Raw genomic sequence first — 10394 nt, forward strand, 5'->3', positions numbered from 1 at the left:
GGAGTTTTCTGTGGCCAGTGTGTTAATAGCATTTTTATAAATCATAATCTTTTTTCTATTCTATGGCAGTTGTAATTTTCAGTGTTAATTAACTGCCAGCTGCTTATATCAAAGGTCTTTGGTCAGAATATCACTTCGTTCTTGACAAATAAGCTAAACCAGAAGCTGGGGTTGGAGCTAGGGAAAAAAAAAAAAAAATCTTTTCTCTGTGGCAAAGTTCCAACAGCTGGTTGTTTCATAGAACATTTCTTCAGATGTATCATCTATTTGTGCCATTGGGGGGGCACCCCGAAAGCACTTGGGTTTGTGATCTAAACAGCCGAAGTCTTGTTACAAGTTTACAGACTTTGGTAGTTTGGCTGGGGTACTCAATTATTACTGAAAAATGCATATAATTTCCAGTTAGTATTTCTTTTTTATTATCATTCACAAATATTTTGAATGCATTCAGCTAACGGAAAAATGAAAGTGATATTTTAATAGAATTGGCTTATGCATGTTATATATTATGTTTCCTGGTTTGGAATTGCTTAGTCTCTTCTGTTTGTACCCCGTCACTGCTTTGTTGAAAGTGCCGATATACCCGCCATCCCAAAAGCAGAACCTGTTGTACTTAACCCTGTTAACTGCCTCTATCTAACCCAGCTTTTAAGAAAACCCTTGAAATAGCAAAGACTCCCCAGCTTGTACAGTAACCTAACTAGTCCTTACCGTGAGAAGGCTTTTCCTGCTGCCTGTCCTAAACTTCTCTTTGTACAGCTTAAGCCCGTTCCTAATTACCCCAGCACACACAGCATTTTTTGCCTTTCTGTGTAGGGGTTTAACATCCACTTACTGTAGGGCTTTTGTATTTGGCTGAGACATTTGCCAAGAGTACAGCATTTTGTATGCTCAGTTATCAGCATTAAATACTTTATATTTCTTCTCTTTGTGTTCTGCTAATTCGGTCTTCCTCCATAATTTACTGCAGATGCTGATGTTTTTCCTGAAGGTGAGACCACTATACACCTTGTGGTGTATAGATAGTACAGATATGATGATATAAAAAAATTTCTCCATTTATCCCAGATGTTAAGCTGCCTTTCCCTGCAAAGTGTCGCTGAAGTGAGGCTTTGTACCGATAGAGTCGCAGGAATGTTTTGTTTGACTGTTTGTTCTGAGAATTAGTAACAGAGCATTGAACGTGTGTAATAAGTGCTCTTTCTTATCTGGGATGTGTCTGTGTTTAGATTCATTTTCAGACATCAGTATGTAACACTGCAGCGTTTCCACGGTTCCCGACTGTTTTCCTGTTTCCTTTGCAGTGATAGTCCGAGCTGCTGACTGCAAGAAGGTGTACCAGATAGAGCTTGCTCCCAAAGAGAAAATTATCATCCTCATCTGCGGTCGGAATCATCATGTTCACCTTTACCCCTGGGCCTCTCTGGATGGGTCGGAAGGAAACTTTGACATTAAGCTTGCAGAAACTAAAGGCTGCCAATTGATTACGACTGGAACACTAAAGAAGAGTTCTTCGACTTGTTTGTTTGTGGCTGTCAAACGACAGGTTTTTTGCTATGAAATTCACAGAACTAAACCTTTCCACAAAAAATTCAGTGAAATTCAGGCTCCAGGAACTGTACAGTGGATGACAGTGTTCAAGGACAAGCTCTGTGTTGGCTACCAGTCTGGGTTCTCTCTGTTGACCATCCAGGGAGATGGACAATCTATAAACCTGGTAAATCCTAATGACCCCTCGCTTATCTTCCTCTCACAGCAGTCTTTTGATGCCCTTTGTGCTGTGGAGCTCAGTAATGAGGAATACCTGCTTTGCTTCAGCCATATGGGAGTATACGTCGATTCGCAAGGTCGAAGGTCACGCATGCAGGAACTAATGTGGCCTGCAACTCCTGTTGCCTGTAGTATGTATATGTTTTTCTGTTGCCATATCCCTGTTGCTGCTTTACTTGTCTAAAAATAATCAGCATTGTATTCTATTTTGCTTCGGTTTGTCTACAGTTTTAAGTTTTGATGAGTTAACAGGATGCCTAGTCCTTCCTGATGGTAGTTTTGGACTTGGCGATCTCCTGGGCTGAGATCCTGGACGCTGCAAGAAGAGAAGCTCTGTCTAGTTACAGGACACAGAAGAACGAGAAATGGAATGGCAAATAATTTTTACGGAGAGTAGTCCTGGATTGCAGGACGATGTAGGACTACTGGTCTGTGAAATTCTGTAAAGGTTTCTGCTCCCCGAGAGAGTGTAAATGTCTGGTTGTCTGTAGGGTGTCTTCTGTGTCCTGTACTCAAAGTACAATAGAAAGTTGAAGATGAAATGTAACTGTGACTCTAGGGCTTCGTAAAGATAACAAAACAAGAGGTAAAAATATTGCTTTTGGCAGAACTGGTTACAATTTTTCTCCTATTGGTTTTATTTTTAGGGGGAGAATTTCCAAAAATAACGTAGGCAGTTGGAGGGTAATTTTTTTCAACCACTCTGCTCTTTTCAGGCCCGTTGGTTTATCAGCTGGTTAGGATAGAAGCACGTGTGGAGCATTTTTCAGTATTCGGTAGTCAAGGGCAGTTCGTGATAAAACCAGGATTTCTATTTGGAGCTCAAATAGCAATCAAAGTGTTTTGAATGATTGAAAGCAAGAAATAGCTTTTTGTTTAAATAGTACACCAAGCAGTTAGGTGCTCATTGGTTTGATCAGGCCAGGCCCTAACAGCACTTTGTTCAATTTTAATTGTTTTGAACTGAAATTGTTTGCTTGCTTTACTCTGACCTAGCTCTGTACAGAATTCTGAAGCAAAGGCCCAAGGAAACAACGTGGTTGCAAATTTACTTTAAAATGCCATTAGCCAAAGCTAATGTTTCCTTTTCCTTTATCAGCTTTACGTTTTTTTGCATTTCAGCAAACTAGACATGCTAGTTAATTGTTTTGTCTGTTATTATTAGAAGCTGTTCTTACTGTAAACTGTTTTATAGCGTTCTTGTATGTGCAATCCTTTGGCCTAGGGCTGTTTTTGTAGAAAGAGCAGCTTTGTCCACTGCCACAGGAAACTGGCTTGCTTTCCTTTTCATTAGCCTTGTCCTCCCTCCTCAGTCCACCATTGGTGATGGTGGCTTTTTTCAACTGTGTCCCATCAGGAGATCATCAGTGTGGAAACAGTTCTTCCCCTGTTGCAGTTTCTGCTGTGGTAAAGGACCATGTTGTAGAGAGGTTTTAGGATACGATGGAGAATTTGTCTCTAGGCTGTTCAGTCCCCTTGTGCTAGGAGAGGCCGAGGTCTGTGCTGACACAGCCAGCTCTGTTATCTCGGGTGGCCTGTCTGGGCTGCAGTTAAACCAGCTTAATGTGCTGGTTGTGTCCTGAGTCAGTGTAGGCGTTTGGGGCTGCTTAGCCTGGGTACGGCGTGGTGCAAAGCCTTGGAGCCAGCAGGTCTCGAAGCTGTAGCGTGGGCAAGCCCAGTGCAGACACTGGCATGTCTCTCTGGGAACCAGTTGAGATCTGATCAAGCTCGTCAACTCTGACTGGTAAGTGCCGGCCTTGGCTACCAGCTGGCCAGGCAGAAGCAGTTGGTATTTCTGTCTGATGCTCGCTGGTCTCCCTTGATGTGGACATCCAAGTCAACCGTGACCCCATACAATAAACACTTGACCATAAATCACTTCTGGGATACGTATTTATGAAAGCTATCCAAGGCTTTCTGTGAACAGGTTTTAAAAATAGCACCACAACCATTACTTCAGTTCTTCTAAGAAGATTCTGTGATGTGTTCGATGTCCTACTGGGTTATTTCCCTTTATGTATTGAAGCAGCTCTTTTCTCTATTAAATCCCATAAATTTATAGTAACTGCTCTTCACATCAGGGCACAGTCTTTACATGAGCAGAACTCTAGGGATCTCCGCTTTTGTTTGACCTAAGATAAACTTTGCTGATACCTTTTATGTTTTTTTTTTATAAAAAAAAAAGGTTGAAGAGAGAAAATGGGATGTAGGCTTTAAGCGTTGTGACATTTTTCGGTTAACCTGATGAAAGCAACCCATACATGAATATCTAAAGCTAGATAATTGTTAGCAAAAGAGGAAGGAAACAGAGAACAGATCCGCATCGTGACTTCATGACCCACCTCACAGATGGTGGCCCTCCCTTTTCCCCTGCACACAGCAGATGTATAGTTAGTTTGCTGCTTCCGAAATGAAGTAATCTGCATCTGTAGAAAAGCTAGCTGCTCGGTTCCTACCAAGTAGCAAATTTGTATGCGTCTGAAAACTTCGGATGCCATTTTGCAATTTCATGAAATCATAATTTGAAGTTTAAAAATACTGAAAGGGTCAAATTTCTGTCTTTCCATGATGCTGACAGTTGTCGTTAGCAAATCCGCTATCACAAAAATAACTATTTGAAAGTGGGGCTGGGAAAAAGTGTTTTAAAATATATTGTGCACATAGTGGAAAACTTGTAACTGTTGAAATTTGTTCAAATATATGTCAGTTCTGGACTACTGAAACCACATTGGGGTTTTCTGTTTGTGTTTAATCTATGCAGGTTGCAATTCTTCGTATGTAACAGTGTATAGCGAGTATGGTGTTGATGTATTTGATGTTAACACTATGGAATGGGTCCAGACTATTGGCCTGCGAAGGGTAGGTCATTTTCTTTGCATTTAGAACTTCATCCCAAATGAGAAGTTTCTTCACAGTGGATGCTAGGCTTGAGTTAATTCTCTGCCTCCTTCCTCAAAACAGATCAGACCATTAAACATGGACGGCACGCTGAATCTCCTGAACTGCGAGCCCCCGAGACTAATATATTTCAAGAATAAGTTTGCAGGTGAGTACTGAGCAAGGGGAGAAGTGGGAAAATGACACGAAGCTAACTGGGTAATTTTAAGCAATGTTGCCTTTGCGTGAGATGACTTGTATTGGATGCGTCTGGGTCAACGTGTACCTGTGTATGTGAAATTGCATTGTGATCTTACAGCAGGAGCTGCCCTCAGCGTACCAGAAACTTCTGACAATAGCAAGAAGCAAATGCTTCGAACGAGGAGCAAAAGAAGATTTGTGTTTAAGGTTCCCGAGGAAGAGCGATTGCAGCAAAGGCGGTAAGAATTTTATCGTGGTATGTAACTTAATATACATGATGACATGCAGAAACTGGGAATGCTAATAGTAAAAATGACTCCGTTCTTTTAGGGAAATGCTTAGAGACCCTGAGCTAAGGTCAAAGATGATTTCTAACCCAACGAATTTCAACCACGTGGCTCATATGGGACCAGGAGATGGAATGCAGGTTCTCATGGACCTCCCACTGGTAAAACACATTTAAAAGAGGGGGGATATATGTGCCTTTGTTCTTCCTCAGAAAAACTGTGAAGATGAGCTGTATGGGGTTCAACCTTTCTGATGTATCAGCCTCTAAATCTTGTGCAAGTAAATACGGTTAGCTGACTTCTGAATGAGACACTGAAAGAAATAGATATCCCTGCCAGGAGCTCGTTAGTAGTTTTGTAAATAATCAGTCTCTCCTCCTTCCTTTTTCTTGTTTGTCACCTTAAAATAACAGAATGAATTTCCTTCCCCCTCATCCTCTTGACATTCTGCTCTGATATCACTCCAACAGGCTTTGAGCACGGCTATCACGAGCCCTATCTCTGCTGAAATCTTTCTCCAGAATGACCATTCCTCACTGCAAGGCTCCCCTCTGCTTTCCTCCTCTTCCTGTCCCTCCTCTGCTTCCCTAGCAAGGGTAGGAGTAGCTACAAACCATTAGGAACTGGAACTGGTGTGCTTGTGGCACTTTGCCAATTCTAGAGCAAAAAACAAGGGGGGGGAGAAAAACTAATGCTGTGGAGGTAACTAAAATGCATGTAAGTTGCAGTGCTTTGTAGCATTATTTTTATTTTGTAATTAACAAATAGAGTATATGTTCTGTACCCTCCATCTTATAGCTGCTAGTTAGGCTTTCTCTTGTCCTTCTCTGCTAGCCCAGGTGAGGGTAATGCGTTTGTCCTTTCAGCAGGAGGAGGGAGGAAGGAAAGCAGAGCTGTCGGTACAGTCCCTGCCCCTTCGTAGAGGGTTTGCTGGCTGACAGGTTCCGGTGGCTGCTATGGGGCTTAGTTCTCTCTCTGTCTTTCTCAGGGTTTGTGTCTGTTACTGAAAATATGTGGATGTGGTCAAGTAAGTTCAGAGTTTTTCTAACAACACTGGGTTGTAATAGCTTCAAAAGCACAGTAAAGTTTTCATGAGTAACAACTCCTGGTTGGATAGCTCTTGTTCCTGGCTAACGAGGTGTTTCATTTCAACTGTAGAGTGTCCTACCTGCTGCACAGGATGAAAAACCATGTCCGTCTACTGCCAACCTCTCACGGCAGCAGCAGCAGCAGCGAAACAAAACCTACATTTCTTGGCCCTCGTCAAGTAAGGCTGGAACCAAGCTTGTCAGTTCTGAGCTGTAATTTATGGCTTCAACAAGAGGCATAAACCTGCCTTTTTTCCTTCTTCCTCTACAGGTGGCAGTGATGTGGGAGGAGCCATGCCTTCCCGAAGCATGTCCGATCCTGACCAGGAGTTTGACAAAGAGGTATAGTAGCTTTCATTATATGGAGACTAACGATATCTTGTTGCTGTATGTTGTTTTCTTTTTCCAATAACTTCTGAGGAAATACTTTGTAAAGACTGTGTTCTTTATGGAGATGTTTTCTTTCCACAAATGTTTTCTCCAGCTTGTAACATATGATGGCAGGTTAGATGTGCCAACACAAAAGCAAAGCTGTGAAAAGATCCATTTGTGGTGATATTTTAAGAAGTATTGTGTCTTGGATTAAGTTTTTTAGACAAGGAAATTTGACTAATTGATGAAATGTCCTCAAAGCTCCTGAAAATGTTCACAGGGCTATTAGCATAGAATAGCTAAGTAATACGACTAGTTAAGTAATTTTCTGTGCTGCCTTAAGGAGGACTTTTTGTCATGTAACTTCAGAAGGAATCCTATTTTAAAATATGTACAACTGCTTTGAGCAAAAGTACATGCCGGTAGTCAGCAAACTGAAAATGCCCTGATTGCACAAAACTGGTGTCCCTGAATCTAAGGAGAGAAGATGTACGACTCGTTTCCTTGATTTATCATGGGTGTAGCTTCTTCCAAGCTTTGCTCAAGCACTGCCTGTGCAAGGAAAATGTCAGGGAGTATGCCTGGGAGGCAAACTCCCAGATCAAGATCTTTGCATCTTTTTAGCGCTTTTTGGGATCCAACTAAGGTCCATGTAATGTTCTGGATTTTGAAGGGTGTTTTCCTGAAGCGAGACCTTTGCAGGATGCTTTTGTACACACCACGTCAAAGCACTTGTCCAGTTCTCATCACAGCCACGCTCTGACTTCCTTTGTCACCCTGAGTAAGCCATTAAAAGCGTGTGAAAATAGGGGTCTCTAAACACAGGTATTTTTGAAACTGTCTTGATTTTCAAAGGTGCTGATGATGGACTATGTCGGTTGACTTAGTTATCCTGCAGCATCCTTCCCAAATTCCATTACGTGCCATGCTCTAATGATAATTGCTGTCTGTAGGCATTCTAAGGTTTTTACGTTTTCTTTTTTGGTAGATCTTACAATTTCTTATTATTTCTTAAATTTAAAAAAAAAAAAAAAAGTAGTTTGAAACTTGAAAAGGGAGTCTGTAATAAACACCTTTTGGCTTTATGCTATTTTTCCCATGGCTTTTGGCTTTGTCGCGGCACGAACCGGATCATGTCGGGATAATCTTGTTAGAGACGATCTTCTTACTGTTTGAGCCACGCAAAACCTTGTGAACAGCACCCTTGAAGGACGTTACCTTTCAATCGGTTTGCTAAATATATATTCCCTTTCTTGAAAACAACTTGCTGCGGTGGTATCAGTTTCTCCTGTGCGGTATTTCATTAGCTGTGAATGTGTGCAGTGCTCAGAGCTGTAACTCACCAACGCAGTGGGAAACTTGCCAGCCGTCCTGTTGAAGCGAGACCGGTCTGTGAAGGCAAATATCTAACAGCCGATCTAAGGCTGGGGAAGTAGCTGTGGATAAACTGTCTTTATTAGATATTGACGTAGGGCTTCTCCAGTAAGTATATTCTGTTTCCCCATCTCCAGCCTGGTACTTGGCAACCTTCGCTCTTTTGTCAGGCACTTCACACGCTTGTCACTGTGGCTGTTTTGTAAACAAAGTTCAGACACTTGTTTCCTTTCTTCGCACCAAACTGAAGATGATTTGACCCTAATTGTTTATGTGTTTATATGGGCACATAAATCTACTCCCGGGCAATAAAAATTGCTTAAAAAGAGCAGGCTGGTAAGTCCGGAATGACAGTGGGCAGATCGATGCGTTCCAACAGGAAAGCTTTGCAGTGGCTAAAGGAGAGGAGCCTGAGATGGAGCAATTTCCATGTACTTTGCCGTAATTCCTGTTAACGTCAAAACGTCACCTTCAGGACTGCACTACAGCCCGTTGGTGATATTTGCATGAATCTTTAGCTATGAAATGAATGTCATACACGCTGCTTCGTAGGTGTTGCTCACCCTAATGTTTGAGTGCTTTTGAAAGCTTTTGAGCACGAAGAATTGATTTTAAGTAAGCGTAATTTTTTTTTTCTTTCATGTTTCTCGTTAACAGCCCGATTCAGACTCCACCAAACACTCTACTCCATCCAACAGCTCAAATCCAAGTGGTCCCCCAAGTCCCAACTCTCCTCACAGGAACCAGCTAACGCTGGATGGACTGGACCAGTCAACTTGCGACGCGTAACACTGCCGCCCTCACCGTTCCGGCTTCGATCATCCACTGCTCCGTGGAGTCTTCAAGAGCAGGGCAAAGCTGTCTCAGATGCTAGTGCCAAGACTGACACTGAATCTCTAGTGTTGTACAAGAATAATTATATATCCAGATTGTAGATACAAACTATTGAAATGAAGAAAATTCTTTACTAAATAGCAATCGGGCTTTTTATGCGGAGTTGTTCACTGCTCAGTTACGGTTGATTCCTGTCTGCACAGCTGTGACACAGTTTTATTGCATAGGAGCATTTAAGGCCACCAGTAAATAGTCTTATTCTTATGCTGAAAAAGAAATAGAGAGAGAATACTGATAATGTTGCTACAATATCAGGAATATTATTTTTCTATAGAATGATGTAATGTCTCATTAGCAGGAAATCCTTTTAGACACAATTTGGACCTCGAAATAGGAAATGCGAGCAGGTCTAGTTACATCCTCAGATGAATACACTTTTCCCTTTTTCCCATAACTCTTTGTTTCCTAAATCTTAAGGAGAATGCTAGGAAGCTGTAGGTCGTTTCCAACATCAATAGAATCACCAGGAAGTTAAATTAAAAGTTGGTTATAGTTTTGTGGCCTTTTAATTCATTTAGCCATTACATATACAGCGGCATAACTGTCTTTCTATCTTTCTACCAACTTTTTAGTCTTGTACATAGGACTACTGCCAGTTATCTTTTACCCACACCCTGCTTTTTAGTCCTCATCGATCAGTCGTTAGTCAGGACTTTTAAAATATTGGTAATTACTGCTGTGAAGAAAATTTTACTCCTAGTTCCTGCCTGTCTCCTCCTGAGAAGTTGTTTCTCCTGGGTTTTTTTGGTGTAAGGACACACTACGTTGTTTAGCTGGCGAGTCTTCTCGTGGACACGCGTCCCTCGAAGTCTGCTTGATCTAAGGGACTCTTACCGCACTCAAACATCAGTCTGTTTTATTGGCTACCAAAGTGGAACGTGAAGGATGTGTAACTGGGGGTGCTGCTTTTCTCATTAATTGTATCCTCACCTGCATGAAGACCCCATGATTATTAATCAAGTATTGATCATGTAGAAAAATGCACAACACATTCCTGTATATTTTGCTATGGCCCACGTGCAGTGGTGATGTTTTGCGTGTATATTTAATCTCATGCTTCCATGTATTATACGTTTAGTAATCAAAGATTTGTGACCATGTTTCATTAAAAGCTTGTAATTAATTCCGTGGCTGGCATATCCAGTTTGTCATTGTCACACTAGTGTGCCTTCTGTGCCAATTTTATGACAGTTGGATGTCACTTATTTAAAATTTGGTTTAAATGGGCTAATGATATACCAATGGCTAATGTTCTTTTCTGAAACACTGTATAGGACGTGCACTTATCTTTAGTTTAAACTGAGTGTTCTAGTCAACATTTAATCCTGTTACGTTAAGTGTTCGACAGTACTTGCTCTTTTTCTCAGATTCTTGATAAAGGGGCTCAGTTAGAGCTGGACACTACTGCTTTGGGGGTTTTCTGGTTTTTACTTTTTTAATGTAAGTCTAAGTCTTTGTAATTATTGAATTGTGAGAACATTTTTGAACAATTTACCTGTCAATAAAGCAGAAGAGGGAGGTTTTAAAGTTC

At 41.4% G+C, this 10394-nt stretch overlaps 1 protein-coding gene across 3 annotated transcripts in view; it reads left to right on the plus strand.

Moving 5' to 3' along the window:
• CDC42BPB (CDC42 binding protein kinase beta) overlaps nt 1–10394 on the plus strand; it is a 97691-nt gene extending 87297 nt beyond the window's left edge. For 2 of the 3 annotated variants that reach the window (XM_074148760.1, XM_074148762.1), the window contains 8 exons: nt 1305–1901; nt 4532–4629; nt 4732–4816; nt 4970–5087; nt 5179–5296; nt 6294–6402; nt 6495–6565; nt 8627–10394. In XM_074148760.1, coding sequence (XP_074004861.1) covers nt 1305–1901; nt 4532–4629; nt 4732–4816; nt 4970–5087; nt 5179–5296; nt 6294–6402; nt 6495–6565; nt 8627–8758 — 1328 coding nt within the window. In that variant the 3' untranslated portion in view covers nt 8759–10394. Of the gene's footprint in view, nt 1–1304; nt 1902–4531; nt 4630–4731; nt 4817–4966; nt 5088–5178; nt 5297–6293; nt 6403–6494; nt 6566–8626 lie in introns of all 3 variants that reach the window. The other variant, XM_074148761.1, reaches the window with a different exon arrangement.

This window comes from Numenius arquata, chromosome 6 (genome assembly GCF_964106895.1).
Source record: "Numenius arquata chromosome 6, bNumArq3.hap1.1, whole genome shotgun sequence".
Classification (NCBI taxonomy): domain Eukaryota; kingdom Metazoa; phylum Chordata; class Aves; order Charadriiformes; family Scolopacidae; genus Numenius; species Numenius arquata.